Genomic DNA, 27767 nt, shown 5'->3' with positions numbered 1-27767 from the left:
ATCATATACAATGCGGTAGGCGGCAAGGCAATAGTGCCTTGTCTCATATTTCAGTGCTTTCCAAAGTTGCCTTGAGGTTAAAAAAAAGCAGTAACATTTTAAAATAATGGCTGCAATTTCAGAATGAATTCCAGCTGAATACCACGAATACCACCTGAATATCTTATGTACTTCCTCTGAGTCCTGAAGTAATTTATTTTCAATTCCACCCTGTTAATTCATCATGATTTCAAAACATGTAGGTTCCCCTTTTATCCTCCATCCATTCCTGATGAATTCACTGTTTATTCTTCAGTAATCCATACCCTCTTACTCGCCCACCAGGGGATTGTGAGACGTGTTAATCCATGCATGAACGCATGCCTTAAATACAACATAATCTGCTACAAAGGAACTTGAAATGAATCCAGGTAATTAAATCCACATGACTTGATTCAGAACTCATTTGAAGTGCTTAAGACATTCATATGGAATTCAGGGGTTATTCCTGTGGCATTCATTTGGTATTCATTATGAATTTGCAGCCATTATTTTAAAAGTGTTACCAAAAAATGATTTGCCGAACAAGCTTCACGGCCATCATCAACTTTGCATCCTGTCCGCATGTAAACAAGTGAATGTTCCTTTTTGGTTTGTTTTTTTGGTAACAAAATCATAACAATTATCAACTGCAGTAAGCTTTACATTTACATAAATATGCATGTCCAATATAATTGCTTCTGGTGTTTAGATGTTCATAATCCCGGATTTCCGGCTGAGAGATATTCTGTAAATGCATAGTATCAATACACAGACTGTGTGTTAATTGCTACTTACATTTATTAATCGGTTCTATATATTCTGGCTGGGGAAACATAGCTTTAACATTTTATTTATCGAAAAATTATCAGAGAATGTATTTAGCTTTTAATGCATTCCTTTTAATTAATCAAAAGCGCTTCCAAATGCAGTCATGTGGTCACACAGGTGAATAATATAAATTAACGGTAGCAGCTAAAACCTCACTTTATAGACCAGCTTTATAATTTATATTGTGGGAATATTCTGACTTTCATTATTTTTTGTCAATATTTTGGGGACAAAATTCAGGCCTTACTGACACCAATGCTTTTAAATCTATATTGTAAAAATGGTTTGTTTTGCTTTTCGAAAGGTACAGTAGCTTTCTTCGTTCTACAGGGAATGAAATGAAGTCATATTAGTAATTTCTTGGTAGGACAGTCTATTACTGATAATCTAGAGATTATAATGGAGACTTTAGGTTTTCTAAGGATCAATTTCCCTTCCCTGAAAGCCAAGTCACAGTTTCATGTATCCCAAGTAATTATGAAAAATGTGCGGGAGTACCTGGTAATGACTGACAGAAAGCTACATTCTTGCACTCTGCATGATGCCATGGCCTCCTATGAGATAACAGCAACCCGGTGTATGAAAAGTAATTGAAATGAGTAATCTCTTCCTAGAATGAAGATATGATCTTTCAAATAAGACTCTGGTCCAGACTCAATTATTACATTCCATATAGCGGTAGTAAACTATAATAATGTACAGGAATCTCTCATTGGACTTCTGACTGTCATAGTTTATGAGAAGCATATATTGCAGATTGTCCTTATAATGGTATATTTCTTTCCTACACACTAGATTAATTTAGAGAATTCACTTCCATATATATACAGTATATATATATATATATATATATATATATATATATATATATATATATATATATATATATATATAGGGCTTGAATTTGTTCAGTTTTTTTAGTATAGTAATGTATAGTAATATATAATGGGATATATATTGTAGATTTAAATGCAATACACAGGACATTTAAGAGTCCTTCATCAGATAAAAAGCCATCGAGTCCAGTGACTATATACATATACATGGACATTTAAGACTCTATGTATATGTATATATAATGGATTTATATTGGACCCCCACACCCGCGATATATTGAGTGGCTGGTGTATATACCACAGTTCAAAGAATCCCTTTGTCACATTCTGCTTCCTGTGACCTGGATTATACATATATGTCTCTCTGTGAATAAATTGTAATATTGTAATTAATAATGAACTACACTTTTAGAGATTAATTTAGCACAATGTTTGTTAATTCCAGTTACCTGTCCTAAAGCTTACCTGTGAAATAGGATTTTTATTATTCTAGCTTTCAAGCAAAAAAAAAAAAAAACCATGCACCTAAATGAAAACAAAGCTGATGAAGAGCAAGAGCAGTTGAGCTCTAAAAATTGCAGTTTATAAGATGTGTAAATCTGGTAGACAGAACCAGGCCCCCAAACATGAAGCACGGGCGGGGGGGTTAGTTTCTGTTGGATGTTACGCAAGCTCTTGTTTGATGTTGATGTTCACACAATCACAGCCAAAATGAAGTATGTTCAAAAATGTCATTTGACCGGGCAGGATTATTAGGATAGGCATGTCACCTCCAGTGAGGCTGATTTACGTCTGGGGTTTGATTTTTTTCCAAAAGGGCAGTCATGATGACTATCTCATCACAGTAAATCCTTGGAAGGAAATTACAATTGATAATGTTCTTGGGTTCTGGGGCAGGTGACAATGCAGGATGGGCTGAAAACATTTATCACAGATCCCTGATAACAACATTACTCAAAATTGCACACATTTAATCTCGGTGACAACTGATATCTTGAGTTTATAAATAAAACATGGGCTGTAATAGAAAGGTGTAATGTATTTTGGGGGTCACAGCAGGGTTCGAAACATACTGATTTATAATGGAATTAATATGAAATCGCTTATGCATTTTAGTTATCAACAACTATAAAGGAGTGTTACTGAGATGTGAGGGGGGAAAAAATTTCAATCTCGTTATGCAAAGCTCTTTTCAATATGAAATCAAGCAAATGCAAATATTTATAAGCACTTAGGAATAAACAACACTTTTCTTCTCTAGACTTAGTATCTCGCCAAAGACCTTGAGATCTAACACTCATTGCTAACTTCCTTACAGCAGTGCTTGGCCACTTTATTAGGACATGTCTACCTGATCGTATTTGGCATTGTCTCTTTGTATAGCATGGGTGCCTTGATTACCCCTGTGAGAGGGTGTGGGTGATTCACTAAGACACAGGAACCAGAGGTTTTCTTTGAAATGCCACTGTGCCATGGCTCCAAAACCGACAACGGTAAGCTGTTATTTTGTACAGTTCCACGGTTGTAACCAACAATGGTAATCAGGTACACAATGCTCCAAAATAATATTCAAAAACAAAAGGCGAAAGAAAATAAGAAACTAAAACACTGATAATAAAACTACAAAACAAAGGTAGTTCGGTGCTTCCCCTAACCCTAGACACCCGATTAAGAGTCACTGTCCTGTGCTATCCAACTCACAGTGTGGTACACTATCGTTCCCTCTATCTCTCACTAAACTTTCCACCTGTTTACTAATTTCAGCAATCTTGCATAAAAACTGAGGAGTACATCTTTTATCTCTTGAACTGTAATTGTCAGCTTAGAAAAAAAAAAGACTAGAGTGTTGGGAGAACTCTGGAATGTCAGGTCTTCCACTAATGATCAACTGTTCATTGTGGTTTGAAACTATTATCCAAGCCGTTATATGTCTCAGAATGTAGTTGATCAGTGTACATTCCACCTGCACATTGAGCTGAGGAATTTGCTAGGGAGAAAATAGAACAATAAAGCATTAAACCTTTGACAAAAAAACACACTGCATCAGTTTTCCTTTAGTGATGGAGTACAGCAAGTAATATATAAGTGATTAAAATAAAAAGAGGGAAAGATAAGCCTTTGTTCATGGAATTACAACTCCAAAAGATGCAATGTATAGCATTACAGAAATACATAGTTTTTCCTTCAATGTATCATTCAAGTTGTCATAATGATCACTGATTCACCATGCTTGCCTGTGCTCTGACATGCTTTCATTATACTTGCACTTTGCTTTATTATACTTAGCTAGGCTTTTATTACAGTATACCTTGGCAAACTTGTATTATTATTATTTGTTTATTTAGCAGACGCCTTTATCCAAGGCGACGTACAGAGACTAGGGTGTGTGAACTATGCATCAGCTGCAGAGTCACTTACAACTACATCTCACCCGAAAGACGGAGCACAAGGAGGTTAAGTAACTTGCTCAGGGTCACACAATGAGTCAATGGCTGAGGTGGGATTTGAACCGGGGACCTCCTGGTTACAAGCCCTTTTCTTTAACCACTGGACCACACAGGCTTCAATATTCTTACATTTGTATTAGCAGATTATGTTAAGCATTGTTCCATGATATACCCTTAGTGTAGTATACATCTATATTCCCTTTTTGTTGTCCTGTCTTTTTCTGGAGTTTGTAGAAGGTTAAAGCTATCCTAAGACAGTAGCAAGCAAGATGTAATAAGATTCTGACCTCTCTCTAGATTATATATATATATATATATCCAAGTTATATATATATAACAACACCTGCAACTTGTATAATGCTCCTAGTACCTCTCTGCATCAGAGGGCTGCATGGGAGGTTCTATTAAAACACAGTCAATTAATAAAAGCAATTGCATCTGGCTTGTGATTCCGTTTGTTATGTCATTTTTCAAGTTTATTTTTGGATAGGTGCATGCTGTCATTGCTTTCTTATTATATGTAACTGTACACCACTGTATGGATTTAATACCGCTGTTCAGGTAATAGCAGTTCTTTTTTACATTCTGTCCTTCTCAAGGGGTGTGATAGTGAAAGTAGTAGGTGCATCAGTGTCTGTGACTGCAATGACAACTAGCCAGTGGAGTCTCCTTAGAGGAGGCAAGGGAGGCAAAAAAAAAAGTACATATATATATATATATATATATATATATATATATATATATATATATATATATATATATATTCATTTTACAAATTAATCGTACAAAATTGTATTTTTTTATATAAAATAAAATCAACCAATAGGAGATCGGCATTTTCTCCGTGGCAGTCCAATCATAAGTGAGCAGAGGCGGGACATAAACAGTTGAAAGTCTTGAGTAGACTGCCCCTTGTTATGCAGCTGTCCAATCATCAGTGAGCAGAGGCGGGACATAAATATGCTAGGGCGCGCAGTGTAAGAATAGCTGCTATTGCTAATATTATAGAGACCGTTATTGAGAATTATATTGAGAACTATATTGAGAACTTAAAATGTGGTTTTAATTGGAGGAGCAACTCAAACCCCCCTGCCCTTGCTGAAGCACTGCTTTACTGATCAAAAAAAATCTATAACTGAAGGAAAATTAAAAAAAAAAAAAAAACATCTGGGGCGGTAGGCAAAAAATTAACTGCATCACTGCTCGATAGCGTGGAAAATCCCTTGACTGTTAAGCCCCATTAAACCAAATCGAAGTCAGCGTTGTTGACATGTGTGGATTAGGGGAGTTGCTGTTTTTGTCTGCATTTCTGCTGATTGGAAACAGCTTTCAGCGTGTACCAGATAAACTACTTTCCCAGAAGACACTGCGCGCCCGCATGCCCAGCAGTATTTGTTTATTTTCCCCAATGCAGGCACAACTTGTGCACTCTCTTTTCACCTGTACGGTACGTCATTATTTTGTTGGTGATTTGTCTTTTAGTCTTTATGTCGATAGGATGTGTTTGATTTTTTATCTGCCTTTCTCCTGCCTTAACAACTTTGTTTAGAAAGTATTGTATGCAAATTATGTTAGTGACGTTGTCTTGAAATCGAAATGCTCTTTAATTATTTTGTATACACTGCATTTTTAGACGTACGCTGGCAGTGTGTAACAGTTAAGTATATTATAATAAACTATGATGGGCTACTGTTTTCTTTTCTCTGTTGGCTGGTGGAGAAAATGCATTTCACAGCCAAATTGGGGTAAAACCTGCTTAGTCTGCACTTGTAGATCTCTTGATCTACCCTGTACTACCTAAGCACCACATTACTGGATCCTCAGCTGATGCACTATCCTTGCACTAGTGTGCTACTAATATGTAATTGTAGATATAACTTGTTGTAATCTTAACTTGTTGCATCCCAGTTCATATTGTATTTTAGTAGTATTATTTGCACTTATTGTAAACTATACTGTATTTAAATATTAAATGTTGCATTGTATCCTTGTTCACTACTGCCCTGTAACACCTGTAAATCACCTTGGATAAAGGTGTCTGCCAAATACATAAATAATAATAATAATAATAATAATAATAATAATAATAATAATAATAATAATAATATGAAAAGTGTTGTCAGTCAGAATACAATAATAATACAATTATACTGCTTGCTGGAGGCTTAAGGGAACCCACTGCAACTAGCATATGACAGAATACTGTTTTTCATTGTTTCAAGTAGTGGTTAACCTCCAAAAACTGCAGGGATGAGTATTCATTGCTGAATGTCACTCGGAAAAGAACTTGTTATAGAACTTGACAGCGGCGCCTGGAATGCCGTCAGTGAACTTTGGGTGTTTGGAAAACCATGTGTGCAGTCAGAGGAATCAGAGCGGATGAATTAAAGAATGAAGCCAACCACAGGAGCCCCTCACCTTGAGTATCTTATGCCAGGTGTTTGCAGCCTCTGCCAATCTGAGTATCTTCATCAATCAGGTCTCCCCCGATTGATGGACGGGGTGTTTTTCAAGGTGGACCAAATGATTTGTGAGTGGCTTGAGGAACGCAAGACACGGTGTGCTCTACCAGTGATGGTCTGCATTGTCTCCACATACTCTTCACAGCAGGCAAGCCGTTTGTCAGGTCTCTGCAGGTATACAGGAGGCAGCATTTATCAAGACCATACCAACACCATACCTCTTTAAGATGTGAGAGAACATCTGTCTTTTCCAATGCTGGCTTTGGTGTCTTCTCTTATCCTTGCTATATGCTTGATCTTCAGTCACTTACTGTTCGACCCAGTCAATTATAGTTGAGACGACAGCTGAGAGAGAGAGACGGTAACCTTGTTAGACTCCTGAGGAGACTGAATCATTCTCTCACATGCTACTACATGCTTTATGCTATTTAATATCTCCCATTGTAAGTAACTTCTATTTAGTTGAACAGTGGTTTGTGAAAGCAAAATTGGTTTGTTTACTGTATAGTTACATTTCTTTTGCTACAATTACACTTCTGGTTGTTAAGGAAACATGGCGTACTTGAATTTCATTCGCTCTGCATTTATTGTAGTAAGTTTTCCATGGCCAAGGTAAAATTACTGTCAATTCCTATTTAAGTCTGGGAGTCTTTGGGGGATCACTGTGATCACCCCAAAACACTATTCCCATGTACAAACCCAATGCACTCAACACTCAGTCAAACATGATGAAACCGTCACTTCCAGGAACATGCTATTTAAAAAGTACACTGTAGTATCATCTTTTCAGGAAATAAAATTATTCATTTAAAAACACTTTTTGCCCCCCCCCCCCCCCCCCCCCAAAAATAAATAACACATCTCCAAAGTTTGCCTCGGTAGTTCTGCTTGATATAAAACTAAAGTAGTCTAGGAGAAATACAGGAATGGGGAATTAGAATAAACTGAAAACTAGACTGAAAACGTGTTTAATAAATTGTTTGAGTGATGCATTCTCAAGCAAAGATATGTGCATGGGGGCAAATGACTAACGCAGAAAGCGTCTCAGATTTGAATCATTTATGCTGTACTACACTGTAATTGATTTCTCTGTCAATGCCATGTTTTTAGCTACAGTTAAATAGGAGCAACTTATAGAAAAGTGTACAATTAAAGGATAACCCTGGAGAGAAATGAAGCTGATGTGTGACAGCTGCAACTAGGAGTGGCTCCTGGGTAAAAGACTTCTGAAACAGGTGCAGAAGAAATGCTCGCTTACTGTGGGAGTCCTCAGGGGCACAGAAGGTCTGAAGCTGCTACATGCTCATCCAACAGATGTTTTGCTTTCTGTTGGAGATAGAGCCCAACAAGAACCCAGAGCTTCATCAAGCGCATCAAACACTGGCACCTTGCCCAGGTGCTAAGCAGCAGCCAGGACCAATTGAAGGAAAGATCTCCCAGGTTACAGCTCCAGAAACACCACATGGCTTAAAAGCTGATGCAATTATAATCCTACATGGTTTAGATCCTTGAAAGAAAAATGCTTCTGGAGGAACTTAATATTAGTCCATTTATGTATTCAAATGTTGTGTTTTTTAGCATACAGTGTGAAGGAAAATGAGTGCACCATAGTAAAAAAATCATAATGCTTTATTTATTAATGTATCAGATTGAAAAGTGAGTGATGGTTGACAAATGTATTTCTGAAGGTCACGTAGATGCTGTCTTGTTTATGCTTTGGACTGAAATAATGTGCTAACCCTTTTAGCCATAGCTGTATATTCAATAATATGGATTATTGGATGTAGACATGGTGTATTATAGGCATTATTACACTGTAAGTAGTAGTAGTATTTATATTGTCTGTTAGCAGCGCTACACTGCTGAGAATATTTTCTTTTTGTGTAGACCAGCGCTTCTAAGTCCTAAATAACAAAGCTCAAAATTACTTAAACTCTCCAAACATCAAACTTCATTGGTTCTGGGTGTCTTTGTGACCCAAGCACCTTATTGTTGGAATGTACTGGCCCTGGGTAGCAGAGATGACTCATTATTAACCAAGTTAAAGCAATAAGTAATTACTTGTCACTGATTTTTTAATCACATTGAACCAGGCTATAAAAATCCAGGTTCCCTTTATTTCTATTCATTAGCAAGACTGGTTGCAAAGCCATTCATATTGGGAAAAGTGAATAGACAATGATGAAAAATCCCGTAACTCTATTTCTATGGCTGGAGTGATATTTTATGCTGGCATACTGATTAGTTGCTATACTACATCAGTTTTATTCCAGGCAATCAGAAATCGTTTAAAAAAAAAAAAAGCATTTGCAGAAAATGATATAGTAAAACTATGAGCACAATAGAGCCCCTACTTCATACTATAGGTCCCAGCCTGTGGTCCATGAACAAATTCCAAACAGTCCCTAAAATCTAACCAAGAGAATCATAAATCTGCAAATCACTGACCTACACAAACACCAATTTGACCAAAGTGCAGGAGTACCTAAAGGTAGATCTGGCTTGCTAAATGTATATACAGTTCAACGTGACTTCCTGTCTAATACTTGACGTGCCTAGACTTTCAGGTGCTAGAATAATATGACATTAATTTAACATGGAAATGCAAAACTCGGGTTATCATTTCACTGTTTCTGTATCTCTGGGATGCAATTAAAAGTGTGTGCTATAGTGCTGTTGTTAGACCCAGTAACTACTAAAGATAGCCTCTTCCCAAAGTTCAAACAGCTGAAGGAAACTTGCTTTGGGACTGTCTGGTTTATTAATACAAGAGCCACTAGTGGTTTCTCTAGAAGAACATTAAGACAGCCAGAAAGCTCAAAGTTCACAAGGATTAAATAATGTGGAAGAAGTATATATATATATATATATATATATATATATATATATATATAATGGTGCACGTGGTGCTGGGTGCATTGCTCAATTTGGTTAAGTCTTAAATTCATATAATAATTAATAAGAAATTATTAAAGGGTCCTGTAAAATAGAGATATGATGCAGTCAAAAATGTAATAAAGCTTTGTTGCATGCCGAGAAAGAGGCTATGAAGCCTTTGACGGGATAATAAATCCCCCTGCAGAAATAGTGCTGAACATAGCAGCAATTAAGCTTGTCTTATAAAATATTTAGACACCTTTCTAGGAGGTTTGGTTTAAATGAGTTTCACAGTGGTTAAACAAAGCAATAAGCACACAGCCTGCCGACTCAACAACATGCTAACGACTTAAATACATTTTATGTTCATGTTGGATAAAACAGCGAACACTGGTTAAGATGTACACAGTGTGTAAAGCCCTTTTTATTTATAGTATAAAGGTCAACTTTATATGTTACAGAAACAGCAAAAACGTTGTCTGATAATAATACATATAATAAGTATACCTTTTTTTTTTTTAAATGATTGTAACTACAAAATAATTCCGTAAATCTTACCGTCAGCCACATCTCAAATGTGTAGTTTTAAAAGAAAAATGTATTCTTTTTGTATTATTATTTCAGAACAAGATATCTGGTACTACATTAGGTTAAAGAAAGTGCTCAGTTCCTCTGCTTATTCTCAGGAAATCTGTTGTGCTTTCTCTTCCCACCGTAGATCATTTACCCTCAGCAGTTTCTATTGGGTAAAAGCATGTCAGTCAAAATGGGAAGCTTTGGTTCATGACTGGCTAGAAATTAATTGTACCCTCCAAGTGAATAGACCAAGAAAGTGCAACAAAATCCGACAGCATGGCTTGCAAGTAGATCATTATTTAACCTACTGAAGTACAACAGATGATGTTTTCAAATTTTAAAAAATACATGTTTACTATAACATATGTTTGTTTCAAAACTGCACAGATCTATAGTATATAATGAATGGAAAGATGCACAACATGTAACATTTCTAAAAGCATTGTGTTAGCTGCAGTCACTAAGTGTGTTTTAGGAGATGGGTGTAACATATCTGGTCGCCACGATTAGACCAGTGACTTTTAATATTCAGAATACTGTAAAATACCAAATGCATGCCATATGATCCTGGCACTTGAAGAGGTTGCTTGAAAGGGAACACAAGCATTCTGTCCCTTCTGCTTCTATGCGATTCATCAAATTAATTATTAAAAAATGACTCATTCAACAAGATTACAGGGGGCTGAAGAGACTAACGAGCACGCTGACTCTCTCAGCCTACAGTATATCTATAAATATACACCATAAAAAACAACTCCTAATGAGATGCTAGAGAATGTATACATTCGACAGTACCAGCACCTAGACACTGCATCATTAACTTCAATTAGAAAATGAGGACTACTCAAATGAAAAGGCACAGTGCTTTGCTGAAGTTTCCCATGTAAACACATTCTTGCTTTGATAAAAAGCCAAAACAGCAATGATGCCTAAATGGTTCTTATTGTCAAGTCTGAGTCTCCTGCAGTTTATCAAATTGCATTAGGCCATTTAGTGCACATGGGGATTAATACATTGTAACAGAGCGGGAAGGTTGAACAGTAAGTACACACATTTGTCACAGCAATGTGCCACCTAAGCATTTAAATTGGGGCACTTACAATTACAAATTGATTACATCTCTAGCTGTAGATATCTAGATTCATTAATTCATACAGTACAATGAACATCAATTATCAGGGTAAATGTTTTCCTTGATAAGGTGTGTTGTTGTGTGAAAACATTTTAGCTGTTATGACAGGACCCAATGATAGGTCCTCTTGTATATTGCATGTGGAGTCGTCTTTACTCAATAGGTTCTGTTGTAGATCATAAGTTTAGCATTAAAGTGATAATAATTCCATAATTTCTTTACACCGTGCTTCACCTGGTACAGGGCAGTACAGTAATACAATGCAAGATTATTATTTAAATACAGTATAGTTTATAGTAAGTGAATTGTGCAAAAATGTAAAAAAAAGAAGGGAAATAATCCAATCCAGCAAGAGACCAGTCTTTCAAATCCGAGCACTCACTGTTCCTATTACATTACAGGTTGTCTGATTCAGCTTTAAACAATTCATCCACATTTCAGTTTCCCCTCTCAGTTCTTACCCCATTCCTTTGCTTGCTTGCTTGCTTTGTTCGTTGGTTGGTTGCTTCTTTGTTTCTTACTGCATTTCATTCCAGCTCTTCTCCATTTGCTTAAACTACCTTTTTATAACCCAACATATTCTTCATTTCTCGTTTGGTACCTGTGTGTAGTTAACAAGCTGTCAAATGTTACCTCAATCTACACGGGGATCCTTACTAAATAAAAAAAACCGTGATCAGACAAGTAGTGCTACAAAAAAATGATCAATAAATAAAAACAGTTTCAATAATTAATTGATTTGAAAATAAAAAAAAACGTTTGCAAACAAATAGTGAAAAAACATAGCAAAGAGAAACCGAAAATTATACATAGTGATAAGAAAAGACTCAAACAGCGATTCGTCACCTGTTGACATATATATTACTGTGACTGACACAGAATTGAAGGTGTTTTGTTGTTTAGTCCTGTGTAAAACGAGAACCAGTACACAACTTGTAGCCCAGTGTGGAGGGAAACCCTTGTTCGACTGGTGCTGCTGCACCCTCCAGACTGCTCAGAGAGAGGTATCTCCAGGGTACATCTTTCTCAATCAGCTTTCTCAATTTGCTCTCTGCTTGGCCAGGACTGATTGGCAGGGGTTGTTCGTGCTAGGATTGATGCACTTGAATAGCTAGGAGCCAGTGACATTGTTCCTCATATTTTGTTTGGCCCAAAATTCCCACAGGAAAAAAAAAACACTAAGAGACTAGACTTGCATCACTAGAGACTAATGCCCTTGCTATTTATCCACAGAGCCGTGGTAACGTGAGAATCCCCATGAAGGTGTGATGAAAGCACATCAAAATTGTGCCACTTTGTATTGTGAGGTAGACTGATTACTCTCCTCTGAGGCTCAATTGAGTCTCTTTATCCCTTTTGTTCTAAGTGCCAGTGGTGAAAGATTTGCAATACTAACTATGGCCTGTTCAGGACCCTGGCAGGAAAAAGAAACATTGAATTATTATCACACTAGTTTATTTTTTAGCCGCAGAACATCCAGCCATTCCTCACTGTATGCATGCTTGGCAGAAGCTTACTGTCCTCCTGTCAGATTTTGTATCATAATGCCGGGGGCATTTCAGTGGACCTGAAGATCAACTGAGTTTAGGAACTCACACACCCAGCCGAAATGATCTCTTATATCCTGGGGGACTAGTATTTACTGCTCCTGCTGAGCAGAAACTAATTACAAAGCTACTTCATTCTCCCAGGGGACCTTAACTTCCTGTACTGTGCTAGTACCTCGTGAGTGGAAAGCGCATGATAGATTAAAAACACCCATGAATAATGGTGGAAGCATGGGACCACAAATCATGCATTCCAATAGATTATGTTGGCAACTGACTGTTTTACTGACTGTGTTATGCCAGTCCTACATATAATAACACACCACTATAGGGCTACCCATGTGTCCCTGTTATTTGAATAGATTTTTCTACAACGTATTTATGGGCATGCATAAAATCTGATTAAACTTTTCACTGTAAGATCTTTGCTGCAAATACAATTTGGCCTCCTGTTGAGCTGTAAAAAAGTAATAGTTAAAAAAACCAATAGCATCCCAATTTATATTTTAATTACAGCAATAGTTTACATTTTCGGCATATCCCTATCAAAAGTATCAACTTACGTAAATAACATGTTTTTTTATGGATAGAATTTCACCTACTTAAGTTATGGTATTTTATTTTTGTTGTTGTTACTGAGTTTGCCTCCTAATACCAACCATTTAATTAAACAATTATTCATCGTCAGTGGATTTAATATAAATGTGTCTCCTTCAGGAATGGTCAGACATGGGCTTTCTCTGCATACAGGGAAGCGTTATGAATACTGATACTGTATACATCTTTTAAAAACACAAAACCACTTTAACTCCCTCTATTAATCAAGGTCATCCGTATTTCAATTAGATTCCTTATTCATCTATTTAATTTCAAAGCGGTTCGCATCTTCCACTCCGGATCACAGCAAACACACAAGGGTAGGTCTTCATTTAAGCTTTGACTAAGACCATATATTGTATTTGGATTCCATCCATGGTCTGTAATAAAGTTGCTAACCCAAACTTATAGTTCTAAGTAAAAAAAAGTATGCATTCCCTAGTGGTGACGGGGGATTTACATGAGAACAGTGGGGATACTTTTTTTCTGTCACAAGGGAAAATATAAAACAAAGTTATTAGCTTAATTCAAAATACATCAGTGACAAAATGACCCCCACTATCAAGAACCAATCCCAGCCCATCAAACACAATGTGTATATTGCCATAGGCCAAGCTGAGGAAGAATGAAATGTCAAGAGCCATTGCCATAGGCCAAGCTGAGGAAGAATGAAATGTCAAGAGCCCTTGGAGTAGTTTTCAGGCATTAGTTGACTTGCTGTAAACTGTGTAATTTAATATCCTGAGGGAGAACCTTTCAGGAAATGTTTTGTCAATTGATCAAGCTAATTTTACTGATATCAAGCAAATCACAGGTTTTGACACAAACCACTATAATTTGATCATGAGGTACAAGGTATCAAGAACGATGCATACCATGGGGTATCTGATCCAAATCATTGTAATATGGTATCTGTTTACTGGGTTTGGTTTCCAGTGTTGGTTTCTCTTATTGGATCTACTGTATAAGGCTTTGTTGTCTTCTTTTTTTCTCAGGCACAATAATTGCACTTCTAAATGTCCTTTAAACTAAAGCATGACCAGATTGTATTTACTTGTATTTACATTTTAGGATTAAACCTTTAACCCATGCATTGCCATTGTCCTCTTTTGAAGACAGGCTGCTTTGTAATTTAGTGGAACATTTTTAACTCTCATCTACCTGTTATTTTAACTTTAACTATATTGTTATGATAACTTATTCGAATGTTGTTAACTGCAAAAGTCTAAATGTAATTGTGACAGGGCAGAGGCCCTGCAAACTGAGAAATACGTGTTTTGTGGCTGAATAATGAAATGTTTGTTTTTGGGCAGCGTAAAAGGACTGTGGGTGAGATGGTTCAGTGAAGGCGCATGCCAAGCCTGAACAGCAGAGATAGAGACAGAGACAGAGAGAGACAGAGCCAGACAGAGCAGGTTAGCTTGGGTGTTGTGAAGAGTTTTTGTTTAAGTTATTTATTTGTTCCTGTGTTTGTTTTGTTTGTTTGTTTGTAAACGTGCGCAAGAAGCGTTAAATCATTATTTCAAGTGTGCAGACCAGCCTTGACTGGGGCACTTTACCACAGTAATGTATAAAATTACATAAATACAGCTTGTGTTCAGATGAATTTGGTACTTAATGAGTTAAAGATATGGAGGAGAGACACGCATTAAACAAAGGTTACTCCAAAGGTGATGCAGCCTGTATTGTATTTTGGAGCCTGTTGGAAATGAAAAGAATCCACATTCCTTTCAGCACCCCCACCACCGCCCCAGACCCCTCACTGTGGGAGCTACTGAGTATTCTCATTGATAAATGCAGATCCAAGGTGTTGCTGCAGCTTCCTGTGTGAAAACAATGCTGACATACCTGATTTATCCCAACAAAGTGAGATTTATGAAATGCCATCTGAGATCTGACAGGCTTCGGAAAGTATAAGGTTTGATGATTACAGCTTAGGCATCATGCAGGCATTGCTGCTGTAATTTTATTATATGATGGTGAATAGGCATTCAACCATGTGGAGTGAAACTACTCTTTTTTTTATTTCTCTGTGCCCCCATATAAGCAGATTTTCAGTGGATTTCAGAATGACATTACTTAAAATATTAAATAAAGACCAAAGGGATGGAGCCCTCCATTGTTTTCTGCGTGACAATAGATCATAGTTAATGTATTTTATATTGCATGTCACAATAAACATCAATAAGCCTATTGCATTCTCAATGAATAATTCTAAATTCATTTAAAAATAAATATTGACTGTACTACAGCAGAAAAGGCACACTCCTGACACAGAGTTATAAAGGAGGGAGCACTGTATTATTATTATTATTATTATTATTATTATTATTATTATTATTATTATTATTATTATTATTATTTCTCAGAGTTAAATAAGTAATAGTGGGGGATTGCAGAGGTTTTGGTATTTAAGACATTTATCTGTTACTAAAAGAATGCACATTGAATTTCTTACAGTACTGTTCATCCATATGCATCCTTGGTAACGACCTACTGCACATACTGCAGGAACTGACTAGCGGGAGCAGGACTCATTTACATAGCTGGGCAGCAGTGTGGAGTAGTGGTTAGGGCTCTGGACTCTTGACCGGAGGGTTGTGGGTTCAATCCCCAGTGGGGGACACTGCTGTTGTACCCTTGAGCAAGGTACTTTACCTAGATTGCTCCAGTAAAAACCCAACTGTAAACATGGGTAATTGTATGTAAAATAATGTGATATCTGTATAATGTGAAATAATGTATAATGTGATACCTTGTAACAATTGTAAGTCGCCCTGGATAAGGGCGTCTGCTAAGGAATAAATAATAATAATAATAATAATAGCTGCGGGTGGGACTGGATGGGCAAAAACTTCAAATTGCTATAATTTAAAGGACATATAAAACCACACTTACACTTAAACTGGTAACACTTTATATTAAGGTGCTGCTTATTAATGCTTTATAAATGTTTCATAAATATATAATATATGTTTAATAACAATGTTATAGAGTGTTAATAAAGCATTATATGTGGTTTATAACAATGCAATAGCCATAGACAGAATTACGTTAAACACATATTCTACTTTTGGATGTTTAAACGTAATTAAATATTGTATATTTATAAGACATTTATAAAACATTTATAAGCAGCACCTCAATATGAAGTGTTCGCAGCAGGGAAGAATCAAGGATAACACTCAATGCTGTAATGGTTTAGGTGTTTGGTAGTAGTGCTTTATATAAACTGGACAACACTTACCAGAACACAGCTGATATAAGAGAGTACGGTACTGTGCCAAGTCATGCTTTATTATATAATTTTATTACCATTACCAATGGAAATCATATGCATGACCATTTAATGTTGTTAATATTACCAGAGTGTGATAGGAAGGGATATTGTCAGATGTTTGTCCGAAATGACTCGCATTGTGTTCTGGCTGGGGCATTTCAATGTGGTAAAAATAAATAAATAAATAAATAAATAAATAAATAAATAAATAAATAAATAAATAAATAAATGGGGGTCACATTAACAGGAGTGATAAAATACAAGAAAAGACCTATTTTCTCTGTAACTACTGGTAATTGCTGCCAGGTTAATATAGAGTTTGACTTGTCAACTCTTTGGTACACTTCATAGATGCTCGGTATACCCTCTGTTCTTATGCATTTTAGAAAGGGACACGTAAAAGGGTATGTAGTGTATTAATCCAGTGCTATCTTATATTTTACCAAGAATAAATGCTCATGATAAATGTTCACTCATCAGATGCAGCCTTGGTCTCAGTACAGGTAAGAGAATTCAAGGTGACTGGTTATTGTTTTTATTCACATGCAGTACTAGACTGCAGTCTTCAACCTTGGATAATTTAAAAAGTAGCACACAGACACTTTTGTGGGCAATAGAAATGGTTTGGCACGCTACAGAACCAGGAGGAATAGTCGGTGCAGCCGGGGCAACTGCACAGGGGCAACTGCATAGGGGCCTGCACACTCAGAGGACCATAGAGGGGGTCAACAGTTTGGAGGAAAAAAAAACACTTAACAGTGATAATATCCTTCACATTTATATTTGCAGATGTTACCTTCATATTCATATCATTGTAGTTATCAGTGCCAGTAATTATGTTTCCTCAGGTACTGCTATTCTCTTAATTACTCCAAATTATGTTTTTAAAAAATGGTTGAATTTAAATTAGCTTCCTAACTGTCTTTTTGCGTGGAGGCTGGTATGAGGCTCTGTTTTATGTTTCATTGGCGTCTCTTTTTCGAAATCCGAGACCACTTGTATTTTAGCCTAGCGGTCTTTCAAAATTGCAAAACAATTTTCTACTGTCTTAGTGGAAGGTTTTGGGGTACTGTTCAGCAGTCTTGCAGTTATATTCTGGGTGCATGATTCATCCTGTAGTTTAGGCTTTAACGGGTGCAGCTGGGCACCAAAATAAACAAAAGCAAATTAAACATGTCTGTATTTCTGATTGGAAAAACAAACGCTTTTCTGTGGGAGAAAATTTCTGTGAATTTCTATGGAATTCTTGAAGGACTGGTGATTTAAACTTGTCAGCTTGTGATTAAACTAGAAATGAAAAATGTGGGGGTCCTCTTTGATCCTGATCTATCTTTGATCCTGATCTATCTTTTTTCCATTTGAGAAATATAGCCAAACTCAGACCAATTTTTCCGTATCTGATGCCGAGAGACTAATGCATGTCTTTGTTTTATCTAGAATCAACTACTGTAATGCTCTTTTCTCTGGTATCCCAAAAGGTGTGGTGTCTCGCTTACAGCTTATTCAGAATACCGCTGCTAGAATTCTGGCTAAAACCAGGAAAAGGGTACATTATACCGCTGTTTTGCTGTATAGAATTGAGTTTGCTGTTAACCTACAAAGCCCTGAATGGATTAGCACCTAGTTATTTGCAGGAGTTACTGACCCCATATCATCCGAACCACACTCTTAGATCACAGGATGCAGGGCTATTGGTTATTCCTAGGGTCAACAAAATGAACACGGGAGGAGGGGCTTTTTCATGCAGAGCCCCTAAATTATGGAATGTCCCCCCCTTCTTTCATCAGGGAAGCTGGGACTGTTACAGTTTTTAAGTCAAGACTGAAAGCATACTTTTATAAATTGGCTTTCTTATCTAAGTGGGTTTTAATGTAACTTTTAAATTGCTGCTTTTTAAAATTCTTTTTTTTATATACTGTATTTAAATATGCTATTTAATATGCAGCAGTTGTGTGTGTGTGTCATGCCTGGGGACCTTTATACAAATGAATTGTGTTGTGTAAATGTAAATGCTTTTTGCAATGTACTGTACAGTGCTTTGCGATCCTTTTGTATGAAAAGCGCTATACAAAATGCTATAAATAAATAAAATACATGCAGTCGTATACTGTTTCATACATGCTAACATTCTGAGATTAAAATATTGTTAAATATTCAACACTTGACTTGGCATGTTTTATGTTTATAAAAGTATTACATGGGGCCCATCTTTCTCTTCCTCTGCCACTGTATAGAATATAAATGTGTTCTAATGTAGTCAGTTTAGAAATAGGTGAAAATATTTGGCTAAATAATAAAGTACCAGACTGAATTTTATAGTTTATGATAAAAACAGGGCTACTTCAGAGTCATTATTCATGCATTTTACCATTATCAGCATTATTCATACACCATAAAATTAACTGCTATAAGCCATTGGAACATACAGATAATTTCCACCAAAGATGTTGCGATCAATTAAACCTGTAATTTATTTAGATTTATTATGTATTTATTTAATTAGTTTTAGTTCAGTGTTAGGGAAAATTACTAATCCCATTGTGTAAAGTATCTAGGCTGCAAAACTCACCTGTACAATGTGTTCTTTCAAAGTAGTGCCAAATCTGTGTGTTATTTATAAAGTTGTGTGTAAAATACATCATACAAGTGCAATTTGATTTCATTTGAAATGAGGGATCTTCAAAGAAGCCTCTATCTGTGAAATATGCCAAGGGACTCTGCTGTATATAGTTAGAGAGTATTGAAATGCAGAAGACACATGCAGAAGACATGAGACACTTCATTCCACTCGACTCTCTTTGTTGGTTGTGGATCAGTATGTAGTTTTATTATGCCTCTCTAACAGGCTGGGGGAGCTCATGTGGATGATTTCCAGGTTGAAGTTTACTGTTTTCTATTCCTCTTAAGCCTTTCCATGTCTAGCCTTAAAGCACCTGAAGACAAACTCCAGTCAGGACCCAGTTCCACTAACTAGGTTCAGTATCAAGCTGTGGACCATGGGGAATTTGGCAAGAAAATATTAAAGATTCATCAAGGAATAGACTATTACAGTTAATGTAACAACTGATGTTCTATTTTTGCATAACCACCTGCAGTAAACGGAATAAAGTAAATTTAATTGGGAATACTTTAAATAATTGTCTCTAATTGCTGTGTATTTACACAGTGGTTATTTAGTAAATGCTTGTTTACTTACACATAATTACAGTGTTCTTATGCATAGTTACAATGTACTTAATGTGTAAATCTTCTTGCATGATATAAACCTAATCCTAACTGTTACCCTAACCCTAAACCTAAAACTCTAAACCTAACCCTAACCCAGGGTCGGCACACCTTCAAGCTATTCTCTGCTGACCAGACAGGGCCAACTAAACCGTGGACATCAGTCAATTCACAATTACTGCTGGGGTAGTGTGTGATAAATGAGAATTGAAGGCACACCCCATGCATATATATTAGGCCAAATGGTAACTTTTTTTGTTTAGAAATTGTAAACTTGGTTGCTTTTCTGCAAAGGACAATCCGCCCCTAACCAATACGTCATCAGCAAGTGCATAAAAGCTCTGTGTGTTATTCTTTCATGTCGCTTCTTTTTGTTTTGGCTGCTCAGTCAAGCTCTTAGAGTCTGGAGGAAAGGATGCCCTCAGCCATGGATTTCCTGAGGTTTCCCCCTAAAAAATTTTTTTCCTTACCTGAATGCTGAGCGGTTCGTATTTAGTTCTGCGGGGCTCTCTCCTCCAGCGCAGTCATGCTCTGGGGGATGGGCCGTGTCTCAACTGCTGATTTTCATTCATTTCAATATTTGGTGGATAGGTGGCAGGGCGCCACTGTGGAGCGTGTTAATTATTTATTCATTCATGGTTTGGCGGCCTCGTCTTTTCGGGGGGGAGGTGGCCACAGCCACTTCCTGTCTGCGGCACTGAGATGCATGTAACTGTTCATGTATTTCCAGCCGGCCTTGCGCTCGCCATCGGGCACCCACGGACGAGTCTTCCGGCCAAATTTATCTTTCACTCGGGCTCTGAGTGCCCACCACAGTCATCAGGCCCTGAGCGCCCTTCACAGTTCATAAATCATCTGCAATTGCAATCATCATCATTCATCCATTGCCATTCATTCATCGTGGATTCTCCGTGCTGAAACTGAATGTTCAGCATAGACATTATTCAGGACCTTAACTAAAAACACTGTTATTCAGTGCTCAAGTGTTCACTAAATTGTTTTTAAAGTAATTACAATTCAAACAAACCTATCTGTATTAGTTATGTCTTTAAAGCTTGTATTTTAATGTTAGTTTTAAATTGTGTAAATCATTCCCCCTTTGTATCTGTAACCTTTTCAGGATGCATAAAAAAACTAATTATATCCCTAATCATGAAGACCAGGAATGTAGACCTAATCAGAATACATGTCTGCACACCATGTGCAATTAACTGGTCTTGTAGTATAAAAAAAAGTGCTTCCCCAGTAAAGTTTAACATTTGCTGTAAGTGGAAGTCAGTAGAATACATGAATTTATATGAAATTATCACTGCATCAATTCCCTATAAAACTAAGGGCATGTCAAGGTTTCACTTTTAAATCTAATTTAGTCGGAGTGAATATGTAATTATATTGAGAAAACTGGTTAGTTAAAACCAGGTTAATTCTGTACTGTACTTATTGTCTCAGACTTGGAGTTGACCAGTATACGCCATATATAGTACTCTATTATTATCCAATTATAATTACTGTGGTGGTGTAGGTTAGTGATCATGCTTACTTTTTCTTGTTGATTTGTGGTTAGTTACACTTGAAAGCTGGCTGAAAAAAAGCAAACCATGGTGTGTGCATTAGTTAGAAGAAGGATTGTATTTTGTGCCATCCTTCAAGGATAGACATTCTTTTTTCTAAATTTTGTTTTATGTTTTATGTTCTTATGTACACTCTTTTGATATCAGGCTGAAAAAAAGCAAACCAATTTTTAGAATTCACAGCTGCTGATCTCAATAATATAAAAAAGAAACATTTTTCTATAAATGATTTTTCAAAAAAGAAAATTATACATGTTCGTCAAGCATTCATCCAACATATGAAGTATGCTGAGGGTAATTACTGTAATTGGCAAGTGCAAGAATTATCTGAGCAACCTTCTTGATTGACAGACTAACAGAACAAGTTAGAAAGAAAATGCCAGAAGAAATACTTCTTCCTTTGATCCTGATTCTGTGAGGACCTTTTGTACTGATCATGGCTGTCTGTGCCTAGCATACTCTTCATAGTTAACACGATAACTGCCTTTACATTTTACAAATCTTTACCAAAGGCAGCTAGCTCCCTACAGACCTTTCATATTACATTTCAGTGTTTTATTTAATTTTTACCAATATCTTTTATAGCCCATAGCTATGGGGAACCTCATGTATATGTGTCCAGTGGTTAAGTGTTCACTGATTTATCAATTTGCAGTATTGTATACACTTGGCAACATGCAGTAAGTTTACCCCTGCCCTTAATATAGTTGGGGCACGAATGTTTTCATTTATTTACTCGCACAAGTCAAAAGTCTCTTATACGTTTTTCCTTAGAATCTATGGTTGTGAAAAAAGATTGGCAATGGGTCACATGATGGTATCATTTACATTGGCGCTGTACATCAAGCACTCTTGATTCCTTGTTAGTGGTTATTGTGATAGACAAGGCTTTCTTCTGTGATTCTTTATTTATTAATACGAATGTTATATCATTAAATGACAATTCAAAGCAGCAACATTTGCAATCACATTTTTGGTAATAACACTGTTATTGCGTACATATTTATCACGTTAGAGTTTTAATGTAAAGTTTTTTTCATACAAAGTTGTATTGAGTGAGCAGACTATACATGCGATTTAGTGACTGAATACAATATGTTGTGGGTGTTTGTATTACAGCCTCAGGGAGTAGACCACAAGGGACTGTAATTCAATTTGAACTGATAGCGGTTTTAAAGCAGTACCAAACAACAAAACAAACATAAACTGTGATAAACACAATTGAAGTTTTTGGAAATTGTAGTAATTATCTTTATCAGAGTTTTTAAGAACATAAGAAAGGTTACAAACGAGAGGAGGCCATTCAGCCCATCTTGCTCATTTGGTTGTTAGTCCCAGAATCTCATCAAGCAGCTTCTTGAAGGATCCCAGGGTGTCAGCTTCAACAACATTACTGGGGAGTTGGTTCCAGACCCTCACAATTATTTGTGTAAAAAAGTGCCTCCTATTTTCTATTCTGAATGCCCCTTTATCTAATCTCCATTTGTGACCCCTGGTCCTTGTTTCTTTTTTCAGGTAAAAATAGTCCCCTAGGTCGACATTGTCTATAACCTTTAGGATTTTGAATGCTTGAATCAGATCACCGCGTAGTCTTCTATTGTTCAAGACTGAATAGATTAAATTATTTTAGCCTGTCTGCATACGACATGCCTTTTAAAACCAGGATAATTCTGGTTGCTCTTCTTTGCACTCTTTCTAGAGCAGCAATATCCTTTTTGTAACGAGGTGACCAGAATTGGACACAATATTCTAGGTGAGGTCTTACTAATGCATTGTAAAGTTTTAACATTACTTCCCTTGAAGTTATTAGGTACTTCTTTAAAGCCGCTGTAATGATAGCAGTGCCATCATTTAAATGGGGTATGGCTTTAGGATTCTTTGAAAGTGAAAGTGAAATAGTTTTGCCTTCCATTCATTATTTTACCTTCCTTTAAACAGAACTCGCCATCTGCATCTATTACTCCACTAATGTTTCCCTGTCTTCAGCGGCACCATAAATATTGATAAACAAGCAGTTTAGGGTTATATTACGTCCCATCTACTTGGTGGTCTGTCAATAAAGTGCTCCATTTGCATCTATCATAAACTCTTGAGTTATGCCAGTTTAATGAGCTCATAAATGATTCATCAGCCTCTGCTGCTTTGCAGACATGAAAGTCTACACAAACATTGTAGATTTATATCGATTTATTTCCCCCTCATACCAGTAGGCTCTTTTCAACACGTTCTATGTTTATAACAGCATATCGGTAACGCACCTTAGAGCATGAGGGGCTAAAAATAATCGTTTCATAATAAGTTTCATGTGAGTGGTTTTCACGACAGATCAGTTGTGTGTGTCCATTTTATTGCATGCAAGTGGTTCATGTTAAAGTCGGTTTGAATACTTGCCAGTAAACTGTGGGGCCAAGGTCACAGTAGAACACAATTCCCCCCCCAGGCTGCCCTGTACCACAGCTATAAAACTCAGTATTCTAGAGACTCTCCAATTCCCTCTTTCTACATGGAATTTGAAAAAAATCACCAAGATTTATGAAAATTGACAGGTAATCAGGGGTGTAGTGGAGCCGGAGCGGGGCGGAGCGGCGCTCCGGCACTTTTTCAATCCATGTTTTTCAATTGCAAATGTTCACATTTATAAATACATATATTTAAAATATTTTCGTGTTCGAATTTTGTCTAAACACTTGTAGTAAGCATTGCCTGCGGCTCTGTGCCAGCTGTGCGAATTTGCGACAGACAGACAGCTAGCTATACGTTTAATAAAGACAAGCTGTCGGCTAAAACATCAAGTAATCTGAAAAACGATGTCACCACAATAAGCAGCACAGTTGCTGCTTTTGATTGGTCCATTATTATGCCATTAAAATATGCTGTCATTCCAGTTTTTTTTTTTTAGCAAATCACTTTTGAAAGTGATGTTGCTGACAACCAATCAGAGAAGGAGGCGGTTCGTTCCTTGGCCGTAACTGAGGTGATGATATTAGTAACGGTATTAATAATAATAAAAAACAACTCGCAAATCAAAAATGTCTGGTCTCGGAGGTAGTAAACGAACTCGTCAAGAGACTTTGATACAATATTTTGGCAATAGTAGTAAAAAACAGAAGATCGTTTGTTGTACGGCAGAAGCAGAACCTACAGTGGAACCAGAACCTACAGCAGTTGAAGAAAAAAACGCGGAGAAACAGTCATGGCCAAACATCTGGAGTTCTGAGGTATGGGAAGAAAAGAAACAACTTTACACTTTCCTTGACTGTGCGGATGGTAATCTGGGCTGTCGTGTTTGTAGACGTGTTTCTGCGCTGTCAGTTTTGAAAAGTCAGGGTGTTTCTCTGTCTTCTGAGTGGAAAAATTACAGTGTTGGGTACAATGGAAAAACTCGAGAGCAACAGCTACGATCTTTGAGAAAAAAGATAGCTGAACACAAGAAATCCAGCGCTCATAACAAGGCCACTGCATTGTTACAGCAGAACACAGAGGACATTATTGGGAAATGTGTTGACAGTGCAAAAAGGCGAGATCACGAAACTACCTGTAAAATATTTTCTACTGCTTACTACCTTGCAAAACAAAATCGACCCTATTCTGATCACCAGGCCTTACTGGAACTGCAAGAAATACATGGTGTTAATGTGGGAACTGGTCTTCATTCCAGATACAGCGCCACTCAAATTATCAACCACGTTTCTGATGAAATGGTCAAAAAGGCCTGTGAGAGAATAATACACATCGATGGAAAAATTGCTGTGTTAATTGATGAATCAACAGCTCTGAATGGTTCCCCAGCACTTATTGTGCATCTCAAATGCGAGACAGACAAGACACGTGACCCTCACTTCATGTTTTTGGAGTTAGTTGAACTTTTTGATCAGTCAGCTGAGTCCATAGTGTTAGCGCTTACTAAGTGTCTTCAAAAACACGGGTTTGACCATGCATACTTACAGAAGAATCTTGTTGCATTTGCAAGTGACGGTGCAAGTGTAATGCTTGGGAAAAAATCTGGTGTGGCAAAACGAATTTCAGACATGTACCCCAACATTGTTGTCTGGCACTGTCTAAATCACAGACTCGAACTTGCAGTTGCCGATAGTGTTTCTGAGACTACTGGCATGAACCATTTTCATTCTTTCATGGACAAGCTATACTCAGTCTACAGTAGATCAGCACTAAATCAGCAAGAACTCCGAAATTGTGCGAAGGAACTGGATGCTGTCTTGAGGAAAATTGGTCGTGTACTGGATGTGAGATGGGTTTCCAGTTCGTTCAGGACTGTCTCCGCTGTGTGGGAAAGTTTTGAAGTTCTGTCGACTCATTTTAAAGCTGCCGTAAGCTCTAAGCGGACTTCTGCTGAAAGAGCGACATACAGCGGTCTACTGAAAAGGCTGTGCTCGCCAGAATTTCTCATTGACCTCGGAGTTATGTACGATGCCTTATACGAACTTTCACTGCTGTCAGAGATTCTCCAGAAACGGACTACTACATTGGTTTATGCAGATAAAATGGCACGTAGAACAGTAAGGATTTTTGCATCCATGAATGAGAATGTAGGTACAAATACTCTTGAAGCGCAGATAGCTGCCATGGAAGGAACATTTAAATCTACAGTGCTGACGTCGAATCCCAAACATGTAAAAATAAATCATAAACAATTCCTTACCAAACTCGCCAATCATATGAAAGAACGACTTTTTACAACCACTGCATCAAATGAGAAGGTATGTTCATAAACCTTGTACAGATTTTTTTAATTTTAATAGCTAGCCTAATTGTTTGCAATTAACGAGCAGAGGGGGGCGTTAATTTCAGTTTCATGTGTAGTATAAAACTGCAACTGAGAAGTATAACAAATAAATTATAAACATCTGCACTCCTGTCAGTCTCATCGCAGGTGCATAGGCTAATGTAAATATAAGAATAGAAAAACACTCCTGCACAGTATATGTATTCTGCAAAATCGCACTTTTATTATTTACTTTATTTAATCCTACTCAAAACTACAAAACGCATATATATATATATATATATATATATATATATATATATATATATATATATATATATATATATATATATATACATACAGTTAAGGTTTCGAAAATACATTTTAGAAATGCTACCATTAATTTCAAATAGCTTATTCTTTCAGGCTTCTTCCGAGGTGAATTGCCAAAAATATGAAAGTCTTCTTTCTGAGCTCTTGGTCCTGGATCCACACCACTGGCCTGCAGAACTACCCCAGGGTTATGGCGAAAATGAAGTTGAAAGATTGTGTCGGCGCTTTCAGCTAAATGAACGTATTATCAAAAATGCATTTCGAGATTTTAAGGAGAACAACGGAAGAATTCCAGATGATTTAGCTCCACTTATTAACTGCACACGTGTGATCCCGTGCAGTACTGCTGAATGTGAAAGGGGATTCAGCCAAATGAACTTAATTATAACTGATCAGCGTTCCAAAATTTTAATCAAACATGCTTCAGCCTTAATGTTTATCAAGCTTCATGGACCCCCTTTGAGACAGTGGAATCCAAGCCCTTATGTGACCACTTGGTTGCGACACAATCATCGATCCGCAGATGACAGCCGTACACGGGTGGCAGCTCCAATTTCCAGCGACTCCCCTGACGCTCTGTGGCAGTTCCTATAGTTGACTAAAAACAACCTGTGATTGGTAAGTGCAACTTTTAATTTTCTATAGAGAGGGGAGATTTTACAGAAATTTGTTAAGTAAAATATGTGTTATATTATTATTAAAAAAAAACCCCGATTAAATCGCGTTAAATGGAAAGTGGGCGTAACTGTTAATACCTCGTTAACTATTTAATTGATTCTCATTGGGACCGCTCCGCTACTTTTTTTTTTACCACTACACCACTGCAGGTAATAACAAAAAAGGCAGTTTCCGTCTCTCCCATATTTTAAAGGGAAAAAGTTACTACCATACTGTACTTGCTGTGTTACTGATGAAATATTCATTCCAAAGGAAAACACTGTTTCACTGGACTAATAAAAAGCGCAATTTTCTGTTCTCAAAATTACATTTCAATAATGAATGAATGAAGCACATTTTTAAAGGGTCTGGAGTGCTCATTGTGATATATTTAATGCATTCAATCAAATAAAAAAATCAGTTTGGAATTTTTAATTCACAAAAGAAAAAAAAATGCAAATTGTATTTTGGTGCAAAGATGATTAAACCATTGTGCATATAACCACTATTTACCATATTACTGTTTTCCTCTGAAATGAAAGCCTCTTTGTCTCATTTAAGAGGAGGGGGCTGTCTTTTTACTTCCCAAGAGTATACTGTACAAAAGGACAAAGTACTTTTTCATGTTTATATTACACCCTGCATTGTTTGCAAT

General features: G+C 36.8%; 1 protein-coding gene across 1 annotated transcript; it reads left to right on the top strand.

Moving 5' to 3' along the window:
- The first annotated feature begins 24428 nt into the window (after positions 1 to 24428).
- On the top strand, positions 24429 to 27267 carry LOC131737838 (E3 SUMO-protein ligase KIAA1586-like). Its single transcript, XM_059029616.1, has 3 exons — positions 24429 to 24444; positions 24562 to 26117; positions 26549 to 27267. Exons 1-3 carry the CDS (start codon positions 24429 to 24431, stop codon positions 27047 to 27049), a joined length of 2073 nt encoding a protein of 690 aa, XP_058885599.1. The 3' UTR covers positions 27050 to 27267.
- The last annotated feature ends 500 nt before the right edge of the window (positions 27268 to 27767 follow it).

This window comes from Acipenser ruthenus, chromosome 8 (genome assembly GCF_902713425.1).
Source record: "Acipenser ruthenus chromosome 8, fAciRut3.2 maternal haplotype, whole genome shotgun sequence".
Lineage (NCBI taxonomy): Eukaryota > Metazoa > Chordata > Actinopteri > Acipenseriformes > Acipenseridae > Acipenser > Acipenser ruthenus.
Note: the sequence above shows the minus strand (reverse complement) of the source record. Positions and strands in the feature narration are given on the sequence as shown.